General features: G+C 45.6%; 1 protein-coding gene across 1 annotated transcript in view; it reads left to right on the top strand.

The window, feature by feature from the left end:
- The window catches only part of PLEKHG4 (pleckstrin homology and RhoGEF domain containing G4), a 62,307-nt gene that overhangs the window by 18,217 nt on the left and 19,190 nt on the right, over positions 1-24,900 (top strand). The window contains exons 3-8 of the mRNA XM_030512671.1: positions 3,934-6,097; positions 12,370-12,585; positions 16,104-16,227; positions 17,333-17,426; positions 22,257-22,343; positions 24,082-24,198. Coding sequence (XP_030368531.1) covers positions 3,934-6,097; positions 12,370-12,585; positions 16,104-16,227; positions 17,333-17,426; positions 22,257-22,343; positions 24,082-24,198 — 2,802 coding nt within the window. The remainder of the gene's footprint in view (positions 1-3,933; positions 6,098-12,369; positions 12,586-16,103; positions 16,228-17,332; positions 17,427-22,256; positions 22,344-24,081; positions 24,199-24,900) is intronic.

The following is a 24,900-nucleotide window of genomic DNA, read 5'->3' as shown; positions in this document are numbered from 1 at the left end:
AAGAAAACAGGTTTTGCCCTGACCTTCAGATGACATCCTGAGCTAAGTGGACTGTTGGTCTCTTCCCGTCTAGCTAGCCCTGTAGCTTGAGGAGCTGCCACCTTTGTGCCATCTTTGTCACTCGTGCCCAGCTCTTTCCTCAGAGGCAGCTTTATTCTGGCTGCAGCTGCTGGGTGTAGAGTGTGTTCCTGGCACTCCTCTGACGAGCCTGGTTTGGCTCGGGAATGACTGGACGCAAGAAGAGCAAATACTTGAGCCTCAAAGTGAAATGTTAAAACAACTGAAATAAGCCTCTTCACGTAATCTTCGCTTTGAAGGTGCTTTTTGGAGCAGGAGCAGCATGAGGATGCTCCACTTCTAACGTTCTAAAGCTCTCAAATGTTTAGCCTGTTGAAGGACTTGAACTACTGCTTGGATGTTACTCTGGCTCTTGCTGCAGTTTAGACTGTGGCTTTGTGGGGTTTTCCAGGAACTTCAGTGCGTTCTGCAGTTTGGTTTTGGTGATCTTATTGCTGAATTTTCTTCCACTTGTCAGTCAGTAGGCAGACAGGTCATCTAGATGATGGGGTGGGATTTTGGATTTCTTGATGTATGAATTGCCAGCAAATAGGTTACTCTGCATCCAGGTTTTAACAGAAACTCCATGTCAGGTGGGTGCAGATGGAATTCAGCTTTATGTTCATGCTACTCCTGATTGTGTGTCTCACTTTTCAGTCATATAAGCTATGTATAATAATTTAACTCTGTGCTGTAAGAGGAGGTCTTGATTTGCTGAGTTTAGCTGTGCTGTGTAAGAAAGGAACTAGCTGGTAGAGGCATCTGTGTCTTAGAGATCAGGAAGCATAAGAGTGTAAGACTGCATAGCTTAGCTCCCTGTGCCTTTGAGGGAAGCACAAGCAACTGTGAGTTAGGTTATAGTGCTTTTAAACTCTTAAGTTAATAGAAAGAGGAAGAAAGGGAGGTGGGTCTGCTCTGAGTTCAAGGTTAGAATATAAAAGTAATATTAATATCCTTCAAACAAACGGAAACTGAAGTAAGACTCAGTTTAGTAGTAGTACAGCATGAAGGCACAACAGAAAGGCAGTTGCACTGAGTGAACAGAAATAAAACTGCCGTGACTGAAATGGATATGGATTTGACTGTATCAGAGAAAATGGAGTGGCTGGAATCCTGGAGCATGGAAGGAGTTACCATGTAATGCTGAACGTCTGGTAACAGGGACTTTTATTGAGTCTGTTAAGTCAGGACTAGTAACAAAATACAGACAGCAAACTGAGCAGATAACATCATGCACCGAGCAAGGACTTGAATTAACTGACCCATTAAAAACTGGGTAATGTTATTCATGTGCCAGGTAATGTAAGACTGGCCTTTTCCATAAATCAGCTCTCTCCAGAGAGAAAAGTTTCGTTGTGTCATCTCTTCCATAAAGGATTTATTACAGAGTCTCATGGAAAATGAATTACTGTGCCAAAGGGATGGAGGTTTATGCAAGTATTGCAAGATGGGTAACTAACTGGTGAAAGGGAGGGTGTTTGTACTGCACTGCAAACTGAGTTGGAGGCGGTAGTCATAAGACACACATTACTCCTCACCCATAACCTTGGCATAAAACGTAAGAGTGTGCATACAACAGATATTTGGGATGAAACTGGTCTGGGAGACACAAGCAATAACCTAGAGGAGGAGGGAGATAACTGTATTACACAAGATGAGACATAAAACTTTGTGCTTTAGTTTTTATAACAGTAGACTCGGAGGGCCAGCTGGTGTCTGGCTCCACAAAGCAACAGGCAGGATTTCTGATGGGAACTGGCATTCATCAATTTGGAAAGAACAGTGAGCAGGTGATGGGGTTACTGTAGGGGCATGACTGGAGGACAAGTGGGATATTGGCTTTAAGAGGTGCTTCTAGCACAGCTGGGAAGTGTTGGTGCTGTTATACACACAGTGCTTGGCAATACTTTGCACAATGGAAAAGTGGAACAAAGGAAAAGGCATCACTAGGGAGGCACTTCAGACAGGCTGAAGAGGAGATCAAGGGAGATGGGCTAAGGTGTTGTGACATGGCTTAATGATTTTAAGCAATGGGAACACATCCAGAGAATAAGCTCCAGGGTTGGGGAGGAGGAATTATTGAATCTGAAGGACGATTTGGGCTTCTAAGCCTCTGAGCAACTTTGCACCAGGTGCAGTGAGGATTAAAAACCTGGCTGGGCTGAGGAAAGTAAAGCTTGATGAGCATAGGAAAGAGATTACTTAATGCCATTACCTGTTGTTTCAAGGTGTGTGAGGACCCAGGAGGTTCCTTCCAGTTCTGTGGTTTCTCTGCTATATAGCAAAATATTTGATTTAAAGTAATTTTTTTTCCACATCTGTCTGTTCTTACATTGTGTTTTTATAAATTGCTCTGTCTGTCAAGGCTTCCATTTGGCCATGTAAGAGAAACAAGATAAAATGGCTGAAGTCTAATGCTGCCAATGTCTTTGGGGTTTCAGATGACAGCTTTCTAATTTAAGAATTGCATCTGGTACAGGTGAATCCTATTTAAACCCTTGTCATGACAGAGAAAGATGAAATTAAGCCATCAGTTTCATGATTATGTCATGACTTAATTGAAATCTTACTTTACCCAAACAGAATCAAGTTCAAAGCAGTGATTTTTTTTTATTTATTTTTTTAAATTATCATAAAGCTGTAAATAGTGGAATCAAGTCAGTTCAGCCATGAAACTTCAATTCTTCTACTTGATTGGGATTTCTTTGAGACTTGTCCTGAGCGCTGCTACTTTTTGGGAAGGAGGAAGTCCCTTGTATGCGAAGTGTAGATCCTCGCAGCTTGCTGATGGGGCTTGCTGCCTCCTTTTTCTGTGGTTCTGCTGTGCTTTCCTCACTTGCTGCCTCCTTTCTCCTGCTTTGTCTTCCTCTGCAGTATCTCCTTCTGTTTGCTGGTAAGTTGCAGCCATCCCTTGCTGCTGTATCCCATGTAGCTTGACTCCACACATCTCACATAGGCTCTTGATAGCACAAGATGAGTGATGTGTTTTACCTGGCTCCATACTCTTCAATCTGGCTTCACCAAAATTAGGTGGAACATGCTGCACACTCCAACAGAGCACATGAGGGAGTGAAAACAAGTCCTCAGTCAGACCTTGACACTTCCATTCTGCTTTCCTTCATCAGCAAAGCTTTTCATTAGTCTGAGATCTGCTGGAAGGGAGGTGAGGACCCAGCACTGCTTCACCAGGGGAAAGACATCTTGTGGTGCCAGGCTGACTAGTGGCATCCTGTGCGAGGGGGTTTCTGCATCTATAGGCTTCATCTGGCAGGTCGGTATCAAGTGTACCTGGTACAACCTAGAGCTCACTGTGAATGTTCTGGAACTGATGTGTGTTATTTGCCACCTCTGCTAAGGCTATGGGTGGTCTTTAGTTGAGGACAGTGGGTTTTGTCCATGCATTGTAAGCAGACTGCTCTCTGCCCGTGTTTCTGTAATGGCACTTGGTTAGGGATGCTGTATGGTGTGGATTTTCTCTTTCTTGGTCAGTCCAGTTGGTCCAAATGAGTCACAAATGAGGTAGAGACAAAGTCTCCTCACTTCAGCTCTGAGAGGTGAGAACTCCTGATAATACTGGGGTTCTGGGGCTTAGACCTCTGCCTGTCTGTGCTGACTCATCTTTAAAACAGGGCTGAGACTTCTGGCAGCTGATTGGTTCTTCTTCAGATTCTGAGCTGATGGTGACTTGCGTTGCTAGCTTTTCTTGTTTCTGCTTTTTAAAAAGAAGACCTCAGAATGGAGAACTCCCCTACACTAATAACCAAAGACCCTAAATTCAACTGTTGTATTGCTACAGCTGTGAAAGAGAAGCATTGATCTCTCTTGTCCAAATCCTTGAGCTGTTCCTGATACTGAAACTCTCTCTCTTCTCTATAGGTTCAGTACTGTGGCTTGGTGTTTCGCCATGAGGGCTGGCCCTTCTGTATCCATGAGAAGATTGTAGTCCAGCTGGCTTCCATTGACTGGCGAATCTTGAAGCCTGGTGACTTCTACCTGCAGGTGGTCCCCTATCTGAAGAAATCTCCACGTATTGTATTGAAATGTTTGGCAAAAGACAAGCATAATGTAGAAGAAGTCGTGATTCCAGAAGTCTCCTATACCTCTATTTTTACTCTGTCATGGTTGAGTACTTTCAATGGAGAGCGGATGGGTATAGCACTGGAAAATTGTTTACTAACTACTGATGATAAAATATTTCGTGTCCCCTGGGATAAAGTGGTTAATCCTGAATTTATAAATAAACCGAAAATAATTGAAAACAGTATCATCTCTCCAGAAATTACAGAGGAACGTTCAATTTTGTGCCTCCCCATGGACCATGCTGAGTGCAGTTCACCAGACCTAGGACCTCAGTATCTGCAGGAAGAAAGTCCAAATCAAGACAACCTGGTCATCAGCAGCACAGCTCCCCATTTAAGTGAAGCTCTTGTCAATGGTGTCTGTACAAGTCCTGTGCCTCAAGAGAACTTGAAAAGTGACCTTGAAGGCGAGTACGTTGAGCTATCGGAAGTTTCACGGCCCGGGTTTGGGCCACGAACGGGCTCTTTAACCCAGTCGCTGGCTTTAAATTCTCTAACTCAGCCCAGAACACGAGTGAATGCATCTAAGGGCAAGCACAGGTTCATTGTCATTCAAGACAGTACCTACTCCGAGAACATAATTCAGTCAGCACTTATGCAGAAAGAGCACTGTCAAACGGGCACTCTGAGAACGTCTTCTGCAGAAGTTCTCAAAAATGTAATTCCATTGGAAAGCAGCAAACTGGTGGCACATGGAGAACTCTCTCTGGAAGGTCAACTGATACCAGGTGGCCCTGGAAACATGGGGAATAGCTTTCCTGGGGCTGAGCCTCCTGCCAGCAGTGCAGAAGATTCATTTGCACAGCAGGAGACCTGCAGTGAACACTCAGTTGATTTGCAGTATGCACTGTGCAGCTACAGCGACATGTGTGCTGGAGACAGTGTCAGCTGCAAAGCACAAATACCTGGTGCTCCTGGAAACATGGAAGGAGAAAGTGATGGTCCTAGTGGAAATGCTGGTGTTGAAACATCAGAGCAGAGCTCAGAAACTATTCTAGATGCTACTGCTGCTGAGGAGGCGATGATGCTGGGAGTACATGGAGAACCACTGACTGAGGGTCAAGATGAGGTGGCACAGATGGATGCCTCTCCTGTCTCTGCCCCAGGGTCTTCGGGCCCACATTGCGCACTGGAGGAAGGTGCTGATATTTCTTGCCAGAGCGGCAGTAAAAGTGTTGCACCAGCCCAGGCCACTGCTTTGCTTATCACACCTGAGGATTCAGATGTAGATGTGGAGGGAGGCTCTCCTTCAGGGAACGCAGCAGATGTAGGAGTTGTTGGTGCTTGCTGTAGTGATCAGGAAGCAAACCTTAGTTCTCCATTAAACCCTCCAGAACAGAACCAAGGAGAAGTAGATGAATTTGAGCTGGGAAGATGGGACAGCCCAGAGGAAGTCAAAGAGGCTGAACAAATATTGACTGCAAATGGGAATCGAACTAGTCAAAGTCACTGTTCTGATAAAGCTCCTACAGATCGGCTCTTGTCAGGCGGTGAAGAGCAAGAGGTCTCTACCTGTTGGCTGAAGGAAGCTGAAGAAGTCACACTACACCAAGCTGCTCTGTCAGCAGCGTGTGATCAGATGGCAGAACAATTAAATAACAGTGACACTTTGATGGGCCCTGATGCACAAGCAGAAGGCTCAAGTCAGTCCAGAACCCAGAGGTCTGGAGAGGGGTGTGAGGAACCACAAGGACGAATAGAAAGCCATGGCCATAAAAGTGAAGAGAACTCTGCGCTGAACTCGGAGTGTGTTGCAGTACAGGACTTGCAGGAAGGAGAAGAGAACCAGGAAAGTTTTTCCTGTGCGGAAAAGTCAAAAACTATAGCCTTAAAAACACTCGAATCCATTGAAGAGGAACTGGAGGTTGGAGCACTCCCCTCAGGACCCACCGAGGAGCATATGGAGCCCACTACTCTGCACTCCCACCAAGAGGCAGCTTCTGGGGCATCACCTCCTGAAGGTACAGCAATTGGGTGTGAGTGTGTTTGTCTGTTTGATAACATGGGTAGAAAGCAAAGTCCTCAAGAGGCACTGCTGACAAGTGTGTCTGCTGGAAGACTTTGGGCTTATAGCATAAACTAGATGGTGATGACGGAAGGTGATGAAGTTGTAATTTTTGTTGTTTGAAATTAGCTTTCTCTTCCCGGGTGGGTTTATGTAGATATTTTGTTCAGTAATTCTTTACAAATTTACATTGGTACAGAACAAAGTTCCAATGTAAGAGACCTTTTTCAGTTAATCTGATTGCTGGTGACCTCCACCCATTACATACACCATGTGCATGTTATGGATGCATGGATGCAATAGGGATGTGTGAGGAAAGAATGTCTTAAGTGTACAGGTCTTTCATAGTTAAAAACTGGCTTTAGAAAGGTGGTTGTGGCAAGAGTGTCGTGGTTTGAGCCCAGCCGGTAACTCAGAACCACACAGCCGCTCGCTCACTCCCCCCTCCCCTTCTTCCTCCCCCCGCTCCCGGAGGGATGGGGAGGAGAATGGGAAGAATGCAACTCCCACGGGTTGAGATAAGAGCAGTCCCGCAACTAAGGTATAACACAAAACCACTACTGCTACCACCAATGATAATAACGATTAGTGAAATAACAAGGGGAGAGGATACAATTGCTCACCACCCGCCGACCGATACCCAGCCCGACCCGAGCAGTGATCTGGGCCTTCCGGGTAACTCCCCCCGGTTTATATACTGGGCATGACGTGCTGTGGTATGGAATACCCCTTTGGCTAGTTTGGGTCAGGTGTCCTGTCTCTGCTTCCTCCCGGCTTCCCCTCCTCCCTGGCAAAGCATGAGACTGAGAAAGTCCTTGGTTGGAATAAACATTACTTAGCAACAACTAAAAACATCGGTGTTATCAGCGTTGTTCCCAGGCTGAAAGTTAAAAAACACAGCACTGCACCAGCTACTAAGCAGGAGAAAAATGACTGCTATAGCTGAACCCAGGACAAAGAGGAAGCAGCATTGGACACCAAAGTAAAATAACTAGTTGTGTAAACATGACCTGAAGATCAACAAATGTGTGTGCTGGTAACTGATTTAAGAAGCAAACTGCAGATTGAGGGATTCCCCCCCTCTTCCCACCCTTCCCTTCCAGCATGCTTTCTTCAGCTTGGTTATGTTTCAGGTAGGAGCTGTTTAAATCCAGTGGGAGAGCACAGAGAAATGAAGTATCTAACTTCAGCTCAGACAATATGTTCAAGCAGGTCTTGCCCAGGCTCCTGTGCAGCAGCTGTGCTCCTTCAGAAGGAATCAAAGAGGCAACCCAGGTATCTGTGCCTTTTGCAGCAGGCCGTAGGTAGGCAGCGTGTAACCGCATGGATGGGATGTTGGCTCTCCTGAGTCTGGCAAGCTGTAGATATACAGATCCCATGGAGGAGCCTGTGTGTGGCGGGGGCGGTGAACATGCCATTCCAGTTCAGCCGCTCTCATTCCCTGAGACCCCTGGCTAGGAAAATTACCTGGATTGGAATATTGGAGTGAGGACTATTGAGAGGGTCAGAGGTACAGACCTACACTGCTAAACTGTGTCTGTGGAGGAACAGGTCAAGAGCTGGTTGGCTTGGGACGGGCTGCTAGTGTAGTGCTTGCATTGGTCCTAAACTGTGGATAAGAGCCTATATCACCGCTGCAGCACTGCTGTTTTACTGCCTTAAAAATTCTGTATGTGGCTGCAAACACAGCTGCTTTCTCAAGCATCTAAAAGTCACATTTTACCCAATGCCTTAGTGTGACTTCCTAATGGAACTAAAGTGACTGTTGATTAAAATGAAATTTCATTAACACTTGCATTGAAATATTTTAATTCCATAATTAGGCAAGCCCACAGTTGCCAGGTGTTTCTGATACTTCAGCCTCCTAATACCTTAAGGGGGCCTACAGGAAATCTGGAGAGGGACTTCTTACAAGGGCCTGTAGTGACAGGACAAGGGGGAGTGGTTTTAACCTGACAGAGGGGAGGTTGAGATGAGATCTTAGGAAGAAGTTCTTCCCTGTGAGGGTGGTGAGGCCCTGGCACAGGTTGCCCAGAGAAGCTGTGGCTGCCCCATCTCTGGCAGTGTTCAAGGCCAGCGTGGACGGGGCTTGGAACAACCTGGTCTAGCGGAAGGTGTCCCTGCCCGTGGCAGGGGGTTGGAACTGGATGAGCTTTAAGATCCCTTTCAACCCAAACCAGTCTGATTCATGGTACTTCTGGAGTGACAAGCATTTCTCTTCTGTGAAGCTCAGAAGTTTCTTTTTCTGAAGTATGAGTCTCTCTGAGGATCTGCAACCATGAAGAGAAAAAGAGAGATCCCCTTCTGCCTGTCTTTAGGGGATGATGTTTCCTGGGGGCTGTATGTCAGTAAAGAACCATGTCATTGATATCCATTCCCCTGGCCAAGCTGAACCCAGCTTGATTTCATTTTTGTGCAAGACTGGACCTCAGAAAGCTGGGCTGTGTTGAGTGCTGGGTGCACAGAGAGTCTTCTCATGATTCCAGTGGCTGCTTGCTTGTTCTGTGTTCCCATCCCCTCTGTCTAAAACTAGCCAGGTCCAGCTGGTGTGTGAGATAGTAAGTGTGATATTCTCCCTGTTCCACAGGACGAGTCTTGGCCGCTGCTGTGGCTTTCAGCAGTGACGGACCCCTCTGGGGTATGTGTGGAGTTTGTTCTTAATGAAAGACAATTTAAATGTTTCCGGGGATTTGACTGAAAGAAGTGACAGTGGTGGCTCAGTTCTGCTGATGTTAAAATTTGGCATTGCAGTTAAAAAACCCCCTGTTACCTCAGAGTTTGTAAAGCCAAAGAAACAAATCACCAGCAAAACCCCCAAGCCAACCCCTCAAGGCACAGGGACAGCTCAGATATCTGTTAATGCCATGAGTATTTCTTAAACACTATAGCTGGGACTATAATAAGTTTGATCCATTTGATTGCTTTGAGATTCAAACAGGCCATCCCATTATCTAGCCCCATTAGACCCTCAGAAATAGAATAATAAGATAATTCAGACATAAAATCATGAAGTGAAGCAAATGTCCTACAAATGGACTTTTTCTCTTCCAGTCAGTGTTTACACAAGTTAAATTCTCTGTAACTGTGTCCTGGTGGGGTCATTTTCTTGCTATGATTGGAAACTGGGTATTTTGCCTAAACTATAGATAACAACGAAGCTTAAGCTTTACTGGGTCAGTTGAGAGCTGCAGTTCTCACCTCAGCAGTAGTGGCCAGATGCATGATTTGCCCTGTGTGAGGTGGAGGAGCTTGCTTTTTACAGCAGACACTCGATTATGTCAAAATACACATAATGGGGCATTGAGTTTGCTATTTCTGCAGATTTTCCCTTGTCCCTTAAGTCTCTCCTCTTCCTCCTGCCCCACATTGAGCTTATTTTCTGCACAAATATGGTCTATATGGTCTTAGAAAGATTTCATGTCAAATAGGAGCTGTTTTGAGTTGCCTTAAAATTCAGACTGGTACCATTCACACAGAACGTGACTGCTGTTTTCTTCTAATGACTAACTTGAAGTGAAAGTGAGTTTTGAAACTTTGCAGCTCTAGAAAGCAAGATATTTTCCACCCCTATATTTTGGGGGTGGAAAATATCTTGATAGCAAGGAATTGGTTGAAAAGCCACACTCGGGCATGTTCAGCAGCACCTGCTGGGGCGTTCCGTTCCTGCTCCCTGTTACTATGTGATGTTAGCATAGATGATACTGGTGCTGGGGCAGTTGGCAGGAAAAATGCTAATGTTTCTTTGAAATGCACACAAGCAAATCCTCCTCTACCACTTCCTTAACCTCAGGGAAAGGAGGAACCTGCAAACATGGCAAATTCAGATGTCCCAGCTCCCAGTTTGCTTTTTGATGTAATCCTCCACATTCTACAATATCCGCTTTAGTAACTGCCTCCACCCTGCGTTGCAAATAACAAACAGTGTGCTGGGGCCTGCATGGAGAGAGGTGGTGTTTGCAGAGCTGAACTGAGCCCGAGAAGCTTGGGAAGAGGTTGGTTTGGGCAAGATGAACGTAGTCTGGAGGCTGTACAACTCTAGCGAGGTTTCTCTTGGGCTGAAAAGCCGCAGCTTCTCTCATCTAGCTTTGGAAGCTGCTCATTCCAGAGATATCCAAGGCAGGGCTGCCATGTACATTTATGTCTTTTTTTGCCCTAGTGTGGTACCTTCAGTATGTTCCCTTTCTTGTCTTTAAACATGACCTTCTGGTCTTCTTTGCAGGCTTTCTGCACTTACTGCAGATTCCTTTACCACAGACTGTGGAGTTCTGTTTATTGCCAGGCTTAAAGCACTTTGAGAAAATGACTCTCTGTTCTCCTAGAAAGTCTATCAGCCTTTCATGTGAAACCTTTGGGGCATGACTTACGTGACTCTGCGAACTTCAAGATACCCCATCTACAGGAGATCAGTGCTCCTCTGAAATGCTGCTTCAGGAAGATCTAGCAGTGTTGTCCAAAGTGAATGACCTCTTGCATCTCTGGGAGGTGGAGGCTGAGGTAGTACTAGGAACAGAACTGAGCTCTGCGGCATACCAGAACCTTGCAGAGCCCTGCAGCCATCGCAGCAGTTTACATGACCAGATGCAGCAGGTGCCAACCCCGGTCCCAGCAATGCTCCCTCAAGAGGGGTGTTATCAAAGAGTAATGAGCAGTGACTCCACTGTGGCCACAATGGTGCAGTGCTCTGGAGCCCCTACTAGTTTCCCCCTGCTGTCAGATAATTTTGCACAGTGAGCCATGCTGCTCAGGGCAGTTCTCTCACCCACTTTAGCAACTTTGAAAGCATTTGGGGCTGAGCCTCAACCTGTAAATCTCCTTCATTGCAAAACTTGTATTGAAAGCCACTTCAAGGACTGCTTTGTTCCTGGTCCTGCTCTTTAATGAAGTATTGGAATCTGTTAGTAAATAAACTGAGTCAAGTGTCAGCATTGTTGATGTAGCAGGAAGGTAGGATGGTTGAAGTCAATTTTAAATAGCAATTAAAATGTCTGACTTCATAGCAAGCAAATAAATACGCCACTCTTGTATATTCCTAAAGAAAGGTTGATTTTTGTTGTTGGATATTGAAGTATGGGGGTTTGCAGTGAAGTACAGCCTTTTCTTTAGTCTGTCTTTCTGGCAAGCAGTACACTGGATAGCAGTGTGCTTAGGGTGCTAAAGACATAGTGTAGAACATGTATGTATTGTTGAAGATGTATTTGTGACTTCTAGCCCCTATGATGTTGGGAAATGGAGAATAATACTTCTTACCCAGTAGGTAGTAGGGGTTTTTTTCTTTTCTCCAGCTACTTCTACAAGAAAGTTGAAACTTGATAAAACTAGCATTAGTATCATGGAATCCTAGACTGGTTTGTGTCGGAACGGACCTTAAAGCTCACCCAGTTCCAACCCCTTGCCATGGGCAGAGACACCTTCCGCTAGACCAGGTTGCTCCAAGCCCCATCCAACCTGGCATTGTTTTCCATGTAGTTGCTCAGATATTTAGTTTTAGAATTAACTGGTTCTCATAACTTGTACTTTACAGCTGAGGTATTGGGCAAAGGCAGCATTTTCTCCAGTTCTCAGACAGAGCTGATTAGTGTAATCATCTTGTTCTTCAGGGTTTTAAAATAAGTTCCTGACTTTCACAGTAACTGTTAATTAACGTCTGGACAAGCAGAACAAGGTCTCTTTGGCAAATTTCCAGCTGACTTGTCAGCCTCCAGTTGACTTCATATTTTCAGGAATTAATCTGAAAGTGGCGTTGGGGGAGTAATTCTGCTCTGATGGAGCAGATCGCCCTGTCAGAAGCTGGTTTATCACTTCACTGTGCTCGAGCTGCTCGAGCTTGGCCAGGGACTTGTGCTGTGCCAGATGTTCAGGCTGTGAGCAGACATGTACTGCTCGATATGTTACCTTTAAAAATGACTTGGACTACAGTAATCCTGATCTGAATTGAGGATTTGTACCTTGCAAACTTCGCAGTTGGTTTTTTGTTTGGTTTTGGTTTTTGGGTTTTTTTTTTGGTGGTAGTTTGGGGTTTTTTTGGTTGGGGTTTGTTGTTTTTTTTTTTTTTTTTTTTTTTTATAATTACAGTAGTATAAATGTTTTATAACGAGTTTGGAACATGCCTGCTACCAGTGCGAGGACTGGAGGGTGCTGGGGGTGGGGGAATTCCTCCCCAGTCTGATACTCACCTGAGATCTTCTGGGTGGAGCTCTGCTCAGCTTCTGACTGCTGCTTGTCTTACAGGGATGGTGTCAGAAGGGGCAGAGGCAAGAAAAGAAGCAACTCGCACAGATGTGTTGAAACCAGTGAGTCAAGTCAGTACCCTGGAGGAAAACTCAACAGCCATTACTCCCCCGACATCCCCATCTCCTGGGGCTGTCTGGGGTGGTCGGTCTGCACCTACCATAGTCAAGGATGTGAACCCAGAAGTGCTCAGGAGTGGAGTTGCCTACCTGCCTGGTGAGTAGCTGAGCCAGAATGTGCCTGGGAAGTGTGGTTTGTAGGAGGGCAAAGGAGATGAGCCTCTTCTGGCAGCACTGCAGACTGGTGCCAATTCCATTTCTTTCACCCCAGACATCTCCAGGAGCAACACTTCTTGAATTATCTGAAATTTCTGGATGGGAAGGACAGGAAGTAGAACTTCCCTCTCATGAGAGTAACGTTAACTTGCTTCCAGGACTTTGAAGATGTTAACCAAGCACCTCTGAGTCAGAAATGCCAAATCTGTGGGCTCATCGCAGTAGTTCAAAAAGAGAAGAGTGAGGGTGCAGCTAATGATGGGCTGGTGGGCCTGACATCAGACCTGGTCGAAACAGTAGGACCTTGATTCACTTGGGAGATAATTAAAGGATGGAAGATGCTATTTGACAGTGCTCTTGTAAAACCAGTTTTATTCTTGGTAATTAGAAGTTTGGTTGATTAAGTGTAGCTGCCTAGATATAATGGATTTTTAGAAAACATTTGATTTCATGACACATAGCGTTGGAATATCCCAATGAGGTGCGGATGAGCAATGTGTGGGATGAACGATAGCGTAGCTGAGTAGCAGATGACAAAACTAGCTGTCAAGGGAGGACTTCCCAGAATTGTTCTGGTGAGATCAGTTGTAGGTCAAACATTATTCAGTGTTTGCATCTGATATGGGAGCTCCCTTCCAACCTGAACCTGATTCTATGATCTCCTGCTCAGTGCTGCGGCTGCAAGACCAACTTTGACCTGGGATGAGAAAAGGAGAGGAGATGACTAGCCAGATTAAGAAAGTGCTTTTTACCTGTGTGTACTTGGGGTGATGCCTCTCAAATAGTTTGGGCCGTTCTGCTGCCTCTGTTGTAAAAGGAAGTGATGAATTTTGGAGGAGGTGCAGGGAAGGGTGACAGCCCTGTTGTGTAACTGAATTGAATGTCTTATGGCAAGAGACTGGGAAGTTGTTTATCATAAAATCCTAGAATGGTTTGGGTTGGAAGGGACCTTCAAAGCTCATCCATTTCCAACCCCTGCCTCGGGCAGGGACACCTTCCACTAGACCAGGTTGCTCCAAGCCCCATCCAACCTGGCCTTTGAACGCTTGCAGACATCTCATAAGATGATTGAGAATGAGGTGAAAACACCTATGTGCAGGGAAAGAGGAAGGGAAATAAGATTTTTCCAGCCTTCTGGAAAAAAGTGAATGAGAAACTAAGTGCAGGGCAGAGTTGTGGTACATTCAAACGTAACTTTGCATAGCAAGTAAATTGTTAGAACAAATTGCAAAGGAGGATTTCTAATCTTCTGGTCTGCTGAGCAGGTTTGATGTTCTCATGCTGCGTGCAACAGCCAAAATATCACAGGGTTTGAGAGAGGGGCCTGTCAGAGAAGCACATAGTCTGTGCTGTTGAAGAAGCCCGACTGTGATCCAATGTTCTAGTTGTTTCCTTTGTCATAGAGTCCTACCAGAAATGTACAGCTCTTAAACATGGCACATGCATCTGAGTATGGGATGAAGATATGTGTCCTTGAGATGCATTTAAGACACAGGGTTTGGGTTTGGCACTGCTTCTAAGGGAGAAATCATGTTTTCTGTAGAAGCAGTATCAGATTTGAGTGACATCTTTGCTCTCATGTGTCTTTGTGTTTCAGTGGGCAGTCCTTATACCTGAGGGAATGCACTCACCACTTGCTTAAATGCTTACTGTTAGACCTTAGTAATGATATATTAATTACATTCGAAGGGATAACTTTTTTAAGGTACAGTGAATAAGAGCTAATTAATTGTCTAATAGCTTATGGAGTTAGGAAGAAATTTTCCTTTCAGGAGAGTTTCAATTCTGTATTCTGCTCTTGGGCCATCTGATCGTGGCACTGTTGGGAACCTATCCCTGGTGGTTGCTTTTTTGCCCTGGCTAGGCAGTTCCCAGGCTCCTATATGGAGGTTCAAGATTTAATCCAGTTCTGGCGATGCCCAGCTAGCCTGACAGACAGAAGATGTTGCTTCAGAGTAAGAAAGTTTTTGCTGAGCCAGGTTATTGAGCCATTTTCCCAGTAACCAAGTGCATTACTTTCTGATGATCCCCTTAGAAACAAGGTATATTAATAAGCTTTTTCTAATTTCTCTCTAGCTCTTTGATTACACAGTGTCCCGAGTACAGTGTCACAGGAGGAATAACCCTCCTCCTGAACCACACAGGCAATGGAAGATTTGGTCCCTGGTGTTAGCAGGAGAGAGCCTGTGCCACAGGTCTGGTCCCTGGGAGGGAGAAAGCCCTGCTCCTGAATGATGCCCATCTGTGTTGGTGGCTCTTACTCAAGTCACGTCCTCATGACAGATTGAGATCACACCAGGGCAGTTTTCTGTGCTTGGGGCTGTCTGTCTGTATCTGTTTTACCTGTCAACTTGCATGCTTGTCCCTGGGATGGGGAGAGAGGTGCTCCAGGACTGTATGGCCTGTGGTACCAAGGAAGTTCAGAAGAGACAGAATGACAGCACTTTTTCTAAGCCTCTGGTTCTGTCCTGTGCTTGGGATTTGCCCTCCCCCCCAAGCCCACTTACAATTTGTATGGCAGGAAATGGCTCCTGTTCTTGTGAATTACTTTTCACACAGGAGAGGTGTAGTCCCTACTGTTCTCCAGATCAGTTACCTTCCTGGTTCTTCAGTTTTCTTCCTTCCCTTCAGAGTTCTTGGTTCATGTTGTGGCTGAAGCCTAAAGCCAGGCTATCATATAGTTTTGGGAGCTCCTAGAGCAGGCTTGGTTCCTGTGGTGTCTTCGGGCTTTTGGAAAGCAGGGGACAGAGAACCGTTCTGACTGGCTGAAGCAGAGGGGTTTCTCCTTTCTCAAGGTATTGCTGCACAGCTGTGTTGCCCATGCTGTGCCTTATCTGTTCCTAGGCACTGAGCAAGCTCTTACAGTAATGACAGCCCCACGCTGACTCGGCCCTCTTCAGAACAGCGTCCTCCTGATCTGGCTGCTCTGCAGCCTTGGGTGAGAGTGCTGGGCTCCTGCTCCAGGGCTTTGCTCCCGGGAGGAGATGCCTGGTTCCTTGTGTATGCCCAGTCTCATTAGGTAGCACATGTTGTTCTGCAAACCTGCCTGCATTCTCTCATCTGACAGCAATGTGAATATTGTAAGTTAGGGTGTTATAAGGTGAGATTATTTACCTGGAGTTTGAGATTCTTGCTTTTTCACATGGTTGGGTTATCATTAGCCAAATTCAGCCGTATTTTATGAAGAACATCTAGATGGGTAGAAGAGAGCAGTCCAAATGCAGCACTACTGTGAGAGAAAGGCAAGCAGAGCTCAGCTACTTTACTCTGGGACAGCATTTGGATGTTTATAGCCTACCACAGTCTGTGGCATACACTATATCAAGTTCTGTGGACTTGATTAGTCCCTTTCCAGGAAGGTGGTGGGGTGGTACTAGGGGAATTTGGGGCATACACACCTAGAATCAGGCTCTGTTTACTTCCTTGTGTGACATTTTGTTTCCTGTCCTCTTTTTACAGGTACCAGAGATAAATCAGGACGTGCAGTGGCCATAATAACAACAAGGAACACAGTCTGGTTAAACCCCCACTGCAATACCACTGAGCTTGTACGCCTTCTTCTGTACTTGCATAGCATCCCAAGGTTTGTGGCACTTTTGGGCTGACAGGCTTTTCCTTTCAGGGGTGGAAGCTAAGGGTGGAAGCAGAGGGTGGAACAGATTGACTTTATTGGCCTAGGAATGTGATCGAGAGTGTCCCAGAACTGTACAGGTAGGGACCCACTGCTAGGGTGAACTGGCTTGTGTTCAGTAAGCATTCTGGCAATTCTGTATCGGCCTTGTGCACATGCTGTGATAGAGTTAGGTATGTACTGAATGTTTTCATGCGTTGCCATGAATCCAAGCCATTCTTGCTATCCTTCATTAGCTCAGAAAATGGGATTTGGGAGCTATGATGGGGCAGTCATGCAGCAGCTCCGTGACAGGGTTGTGACATGATATTTTAGGACCAGCCCTTCAAGCTGAGAGGGAGGGCGGATCTGCCAGGGTTGAGAAAGTCTGCCTTGATGTCTGGCTGACAATTTGTTTTGGAGTCTGCAGGGTGGAGTTTGCTGCAGCTACTCTTCCTTTCACTATGACAGACATTCCCTCCAGTTCATCTCAGGCTCTACTGAGGCTTTGTTTCACTTTTAGATGATTAAACTATGAAGAGGTAAAGCTAACTCTCTGTTAGTGATTTTTTGATTGTTTGTTCTGTTAACAAACAAAATGTTGATAAAGGGAGTAGGCTTAACCCATGAGAAAGCTTCTGCTACTCATGCTTTGTTTCTTATGGTTCTCCCTTCAAATCTGATACTGGGCAAGATCTTTGGGGCTGATCCAGAAGGGCTGTTCTTGTGAAGCAGTGTGGTTAAGGCCAAGCTTGTTCCTGAATGCAGTTAGTAAGGACTGGTTTTCCTGTGTGGATTACCCAGAGTGGGCATTAGCACCTTTGCCATCAGTGAGATACATCCTAGGAACTGGGAAGTTCAGGTGGAAATAGCAAAGGTAAAACCAGAGCAATCCGGGAAGTGGTTTCCATATGTATATATATTTTGGTTAGGAAAAGGTGGCCAGTTAGTTCCCTGTCCTTACAGAGCTGTAATGTACTGGGTTTTCTTCACCCTGTCATGATTACAGATTCTGTTTCCATAGTCTTGTTGATTGTCATTGGTGACAAAAGTGACCTCTTTCTCTCTGTCCTTGCAGACCAGAATGTCAGGCTTTGGGTCTAACTGTTCTTGTGGATGCTCGTCGCTGTTCACCGGTTCCCGCTCTCTTTAAGGCATTCAGCACACTGCAGGTGAGCCTTGAGCCTGGGCAAAGGAACACTAGTTGGCTTGCTGTCTGGCTTGGATGTTACATCTCCGTTTGCTGCTTATGTCTCCGTCTGCTACCTGGCTTTCAATTGGCTTTGGAAGGGGGAGTTACTCACACAGCCCTGTCTTAGGAGGATGACCTGGACTTGCCAGACTACAGACACAGCAAAAAACCTAAGCAAGTCTGAGTTAGGGGAGAACACCCCTCTCCACCCCTCCAAATTTGCTTCTGTCTCTGCGCTGAGAACACCCCATACACAACTCTTAACACTGTCATGAAGTATCATCCTTGGAGATGTTGTCCCCTGCACTGCAGGGCTGTGTAGAATATGCAGGGAGGAGGAGAGGCCTCTGCCTGCTGCAGAGGGAAGGGAAGGACACTGCTCACCTTGCCAGGTGGCAGAGCACATGCAGCTGTTGATGTGGCTGTCAGTGACTGATTGGAATCAGACATGCTGTAACTCTGTATTGCTTCAGGTCAAAGGCTTTCATAATCAGTCACTTGGAAAGCAAGTGGGCTGTGTTTCCCCCACTCCCAGGTAGCTTCTATCTGCTGCTGCCAGGAAGCCAAGGAGATGCTGGGATGCAGCTATGACTAATCTTGTTTAAGCAGGTGTTCCTTTTAAATCAGAGCTTAGGTCTCTTAGGATTCCAACTCTGGAAACTGGAACGGGGCAATGTTTTAATGAAGCTAGTGTCTCTGTGGTTTGTATGCTTCAGTGCCACATCTGAGAGTTGGAGCTGAGTCAGAGGTCTGTCCTTCTGCTTCCTGGGCTGGGTGGAGCTGTGAGCTCTATCAGTGTGCTCCTTCTCTGTGATGAAGGAATAATTGGGTGCCTTGCTCAGTTCTGCAGAGGGAACAAGCAAGTATCTTCTATTCTATGCTATGCCACATGGCAGTGGGCTTGCTAAAGCTTTTGAGAATTTTCTTGCCCACATAACATTCGTGGTCATGGTAGTGGGATGATTTGGAAGTCAGCAAAATGTCAAGGCTGTCCTCAGTCTCATACAAGCATGGCAGGAATAAAGCCATTCTAACCTTAAGTTTCCTACCCTCTGAAAGAAGGTAGGGGGAAGCTTTTTGCAGTGCCTCTGTAATACCCTGCTATCACGGCTGTTTGGCTCTGAGCACCTTATTATCAGGGTGGTGCAACAGTTAGTTAAGAGGGATTAATGTGCTACAAGGCAGACTGCTGGAGCTGAGCGTGTGCTCAGTGACTGACAGAGGCTGATAGCTCTGCTTGTGGTTTTCTGATCCTTACTCTGACTCTTCTGCAGACTCTGTAAATGAGACCTGTTCAACTAGCTCATCATCTGGTTATGGCACAGTAATAATCCCTTGGCTCCTCTGGGATCCTTTAGCACTTACCTCTGTGATCCCACTCTCATCTGCTTTGAAACAAGGATATAGAGAAGTACAGAAAACTGGCTTTAACTGCAGTGAGACAAACTAAACTTTCTGGAGCACAGTGAGGTTTGCAGAAGCACAGACTGTTCCCCTTTTAAGGTTCACAGAACAGATCATCTCCTTGGGATCCTTTCTGAAATCCCTGACACATCTCCCAGTGTCTCTTATCTCTGGCAGACCGTCTCTGGAGCTCATTTCTCTGCTGTTCTTCTCTCTACTTTAATAGGATTTTATTTATATGGCTTTTATGAAGCCTACTATGCTAATGTGGGTGGAATCTGTTAAATGTTGAGACCCAGTCTTGCTTGCTCAACTTTGAAGTGTGATTTTCCTCTTGGCTCCACACTGGGTGACCACAGATCAGATGTCCTATTGGAGAGTCCCTTCCTTCTGCAGCACTCTGATACGTTAACCCTAGAGAACCTCCCTGGGGAGGGAAGACTGATTTCACAGGCTTCTGGGTTGAGATCTGTCAGTCTGAGAAGATACTTCTTCCACTTCTCTATCTTTCCTGAATAAATGCATGAATGGAATTAAGTGCTAATATACAACTTCTGGTGCTCATAGGTAATTTTCCCTACAGCACTGGGATACTGTCAGTTGCTCTGCCTAGAGCCACCTAGTAAACTGGTGAGGGCTTCTCATCCTCTCTGTCTTCAGGGTGGGGGCAGTTGTGTTCTGCAAGCTTTCTTCACCCTTCCTTATTAGAATATGGGTGGCTGGGAAACCCTTCTGTCCCAGCCAGCAGCAGGAGCTGGGGCAGAATATGGTGCTGCAGCAGAGCTAACTCAGGAAGGAGCAGGAGGAACTCTGGCAGCTCTGCACGGAGGTGAAAGGAAATGCACAGTGCGTATATGCTGCAAGAATAGATCAAGCTTGTTCCTGTGAGAAGCTGCCTAATGATGCTTCGAAGCAAGGATTTGTGCAGAGGTAAAGGCTGCTGTGGTGTTTGTTCACAGGTTGTCACTAGTAAGCTCTGTGCTGGGGGGCCCGTTAATAGGTGCTTTGCTGCTGAGTAATGCTGGGCTGATGCTGTGGTATGTGAGCAGGCAGGGCATGGACAGTGGAATATGTGTGCTGGCCTTCAATGAACAGGTATCTGTGGGATTTTCCTCTGCCGAGTCTTACTGGAGTGAGATTCTTCTGAAGTCTGCAAATCAGGGCAAATGCTAGAGCCCGTGATCTGCTGCATCTCTGTGTTGGATTGGGAAGGAAAGAGTGTTTAGGAAGACAACTAGCAGTTGGAAGCAGAAAAGCTCTATGTTCAAGAGGACTATTTGCATGCCCTGTTACTGCAGAAGTACAGAGCACCTTGGTCTGATGTTGGACACCAGGCACCTCCTACCACTCCATCAGAAGTGGTCACTTGAGACTGAGCATGGTATTTAGGGACTTCCCATCTACACAGGTGTTCCTGGCAGCCTGTGCTTCAAACTGTGCCAGTGTTATGAGTCTGGTTGTGGACTTCCATTTGGGTCAGGAAGCCAGAATAATATTTGAAATTTAAGTCTGAGAAGGATAGAAAAAAGTATTTAATTCTCTTTTTAAAGAATAATACTAAAAGGATGGGTATTTACTGTGGTGCTTTCTGAGCTCCTGTTGATGCCCTTCTATTCTATGCTGTCCACACTGTGCCTCTTTGGAAGGTGTTCACTCACATGTGTAGGACTCTGTCTCTTTGCTTCCAGATAGCTGTTTTTGTTAGCAAAGGTGGTAAGAGTTGTGCAGAAAGCTGCAAGAAGGCTTCCTCAAGTAGCATCCTGCTGCTTCCAGCTCTGCCTGTCTCCTGAGGCACTCCTGTAATCTGCTTTAGTCATTTTGGATTATTCCATCAGTGCTGGATGAGAGTGACTTCTCTTCTGATGTTTAAAGAAAAAAACATGGTGAAAAATTATTGATTTCCTTGGAAATATTACCTCCTCTTGGATTGGAAAACCCTGAACTTCTCCCCTGACAGATTTCTTTGGGAATGGTTTTCCAGTTTCTATTTTCAGGAGTAACAAACAAGCGAGTAAGTGTTTTGGCTGTTGTAACCTCATGTTACACCATCACTACCTTTATCCCTGAGTCAGATTGCACATCTCATGACTGTTGCAGTGGAAGAGGGATTGTGAAAGAAGAAATTTATTTAGTACCATGAACTGTCTTGAAAGTGTGGCTACTCTTCATCCTTCAGCACCTTACAGCAGGCACATTCAGAGCTGCTGGTATAGTTGTAATACCTCCCCATCCTCTCTTCAGATGAGCTTCAGTATTTACCTAATGCAGCCTAATTATGCAATAAATTCTTTTTGGCCTTTTAACCAGTGTTCAAGTAACAGTGAAAGTGGGAATAATTTGCTTTGGAGAAAGGGATTTGAGAAGGGTTGGAAACCTCTCACAGTTTTGGAAGGTGTTTCTAGTCCTAAAGATCCTGCTTTAGGACTAGATGAGAGAAAGGTCTTTTTCCTCTGCTCTGGAATCTCTGCTGCTGCTTTCACTTGCAGTACTGGGTCTGCTTGTGTCGGCACTGTGTCTTGATCTGTGTACTGGCTCAGTGACAGGTTAGGTTAGGTGGCTCAGCCTCTGTGGGTCCACTTGCCTCTGTACTCTGGCTCTGCTGCTCATGTCAGATCTTTAACCCTAAACACTACCAGAGCCATTTGTTTAACAGATATCCTGTGCTGTCATGGCCAAGCGATACTGGAATGGATTTGTTGCTTGACAGTTCCTGAGATCTTTGCAAAGTCAAAGACAATCTAGGGCACATCTAGAAGGGATGACTCTTATTTAACCGTGTGGCATGACAACTTAAATGGCTGTTCTCCTTGCTATCCTGGTCATCATGTAGGTAGTAGGCTCCGCCTCCACGGTCTGGTCTTCCTGCTATGTTTCCCTCTTCCTGCTGTCGCTGTCTGTGCCTGTTTCTCACTTCCCTGTAGAGTGCTTCTGTAATTGGAGAGCTGCTCCTGGATTATGGAGTTTGAACTACAGCTGCCAGACATCCCTTGTATTTGGACTTTCTGTCGGTTTAACAGTAGTAACAGGATGCAAATCCTTGGTTGTGAGTTGGCAGTAAGTAAAGACAAGATGATAAAAAAACCCAACAACTTCCTTTTGGTTAGGAGAAGTAACCAGGAAAGTTATCAGGAAAAAACTTGGACATTGAATGTGGTTCTTTTCTTGTCCCTGACCTCTTTCTTTGCTTCCTTAAATGCTGCAGGACTAGTTGATGTGAAGGAAACTATTTAAGGATATGGCCTTGGTGCTCTGCAGAATGGCCATTCCTATACCTGGTGACTGCCCTCCAGGCTTCGTAAATACCTCTGAAGAATAAATTGCAATCTCCTGTACAAACCTGGTGTGGTACATCCTCCTGGGCATCCCAGGCAGATCGGTAATGGCTTTGTGCTCTGTTCTGTTGTAGGAAGTAGATCCTAATTGTATTCACGGAGTACTGCTTCTTGTTGAGAGAGACCTGACTTTTCGGATGGAGAAGCCACCAGCAGGACAGGTAATGGAGCCACTCATCCAGGGGTTGCTGGGGAGCTCTTGCCACCCTTTGTTTAACTCTCCAAACAGCAGTTTCTCTGTCCTCTGATGTATGTTTGTTCTCACATGAAATCTCTGCAGTTGTTCTCTCTATCTTATGGCCATGGTCTCTTAGACGTGTGGTATTTATAGCATTGTAAAGTTTATGTGAACTGAACAGATCTGCCATGTCCTGTTTACTGCTGAGTCCTTCCGTGACATTTGTGTGATAATTATGACAGCCTGCTGGGGCCCTCAGGACACAGGGGGTTTGTTGGGAACATGGAAAGCTGTACGGAGGAGCCCTGCACAATTAACAAGGATAGAGATGCTTTTCACGTTCTCCTGTTAATGAGGGGGGAAATCTGTGCTAAGGAAGAGATCCTGTTAGGCTAAATCCTCAACTCCATCCTTTGAAGGAAGTTGTTGCTTTCCTGGATTTTGCATATCTCATGTTTCCTCTCCTTACAGCTGCTGCTGCTGCTGCAGTGGCTGAGAGTCTGCTGCAAGAGGGCAAAGAGGAGATGAGTATGACTGTGAGGCTTCCTTTGCAGCTGAAATATCTGGGAAGACTAACAGGAGGTACTAATGCAGGAGGGAAAATCATCTCAGCATCACAGAAAACCCCCACTAGAAGTAAATCTGCCTTGGTATTCCATAGCTGTATAAGAAATGTAGGTGCTCTGCCACTCTGTGGTGAGCGAAATGAGCATCAGACTGTGTCTTAACATCTCTCTCTGCTCTAACAATGTTGTTGACTGAAATTTCAGTCAACACAGTAGTTGACTATTGTGTTGTGCTGTGTGTGGTGTGCTGCCCCAGAAGGCTGAAGAATACCGAATGCTATTAGTCCAGTTCCTCATTGCCCCCATGTGGAAGCATCTGAAGTTGGAAAGGGGGCTGCAGGTGTGTGCATGCAGGGAGAGCTAAAGAAGACATTAAACACATTGAAGGACTCCAAAGAGTGTAGGAGGGAACAGAGCAAAGGCTAATAAAGACACAGGCATGCAGGAGGAATTGGAAGCATCATCACTATTTTGTAAGGAGGTGGAAAACTTCACAATGTGTGTGGGGGGGTTAAGTGTCTGCACCTGAGTTTCTGTGTTTGGGCTGGCTTCCATGTACCTTCAGGAGCACGTGTCTGTTTCTCTGGTGAGTATAATACTGCTCTGTGGTACTACAGACTTGCAGAAGGTGAGTTATCTGTGTCAAGATCCTGGAAACACTTGGAGCAAATAGCTGCTGTGATGAGTGGAGGGTTGAGGGTAGGGCAGAGGCTGCGCTGTTAGACTGTTTTTCCAGGAAGTGAGATGGGGAAGGTGGAGGCTGGATTTAACCTCTCAGCTCTCCAAACAAATGGAAATTGCAGCACAACGGGAACATAGGAGGGAGTTGGTCTGCTTCAACTAGGAGGTACTGGCTCTGGAGAAGGCTGGCTGCTGCCAGACTTCGATTCCAGCTGTTCTGGTTGGTGAAACAGCATGTTGTGGCCTGCATTCCCTCGAGATTCACCCACTAAGCTGTACAGCAAGCTGCTCTAGGATTGAATTGACTTCTTAATTTTTTTTCTGTCATATTGCAGTGATGTTGCAGATATGTGCTGTGTGCCTTGTTCCTGTGCAAGATAGATAAAGGATGCTGGCTTTTGTTAACCTTCCCCTCCTCCTCCAATACTCACATCCTAATGGAATTGTGCTATTTTTTCTTCTATTCCTGTGCAGTTTGAACTTCTCACCTCCATGAAATCCCTCCATAAGCACATAGACAGCTCACAGCTGCCTCTGGAGCTGGATGGGACCTTCCCTTATTGCCACCCAGACTGGTTAAGCTTCCGCATGGTGAGTGGGATGTCTTGTGTTCCTTGGTATCTGAGAGAAGAAATGGCATGGTAAGGGAGTCAAAGTAAGAGTATCCTGTCAACAGCTGAACATACATGCATTAAAAGACAATGGCTTCTGTAATAGCTAAGTATGCAAATGAATCTCTGTCAAAAGAATACTAGTACTGTCTTCATAAAATGGATGAAGACATCCACAGTACACTGTGGCCTACTGGTATGACTGTAGGAGCTAAAGTTTTAGTTTTTAACTGATCTGCTTGAACTGCATTAATTCTTCCTTCCCTTCAAAATAGGGTCAAATCTGAAACAGAATCCAGTTTTGTGTGATATACAGTGGCAGTTCTCTTCAGTCATGCTTGGAAGCTTAAGGACAGACACTTTTTAAACTGATCTCAAGCGAAGGTGGTAGGGTCATGTTGCCATTGAACTAAAAGTCAAGAACTTGAGCTTAATAAAAATAGTTACCTCTTGCTGGGTTTGGAGCAGGTTCCCAGACCAATCTAAGAGCTCTTGAGTGAAAGCTGCAGTCCTTTCAGGAGTGAAACTTAGAAGCTCCTCATAATCAGTGCAGATACTTCTAGGAGCATCTTCTTCCTCCTTTAGATGTAACTGACTTATTTACCAAAGTTGTCATCAACACCTCTTTAGGAAGCATCTAAACTAAAAATAGAGAAAAGGCTCATCTGGGGGGAGCATTGGG

Source organism: Strigops habroptila, chromosome Z (assembly GCF_004027225.2).
Source record: "Strigops habroptila isolate Jane chromosome Z, bStrHab1.2.pri, whole genome shotgun sequence".
Taxonomy (NCBI): Eukaryota; Metazoa; Chordata; class Aves; order Psittaciformes; family Psittacidae; genus Strigops; species Strigops habroptila.
The sequence above is the reverse complement of the archived record's forward strand: the minus strand, read 5'-3'. Positions and strand labels throughout refer to the sequence as shown.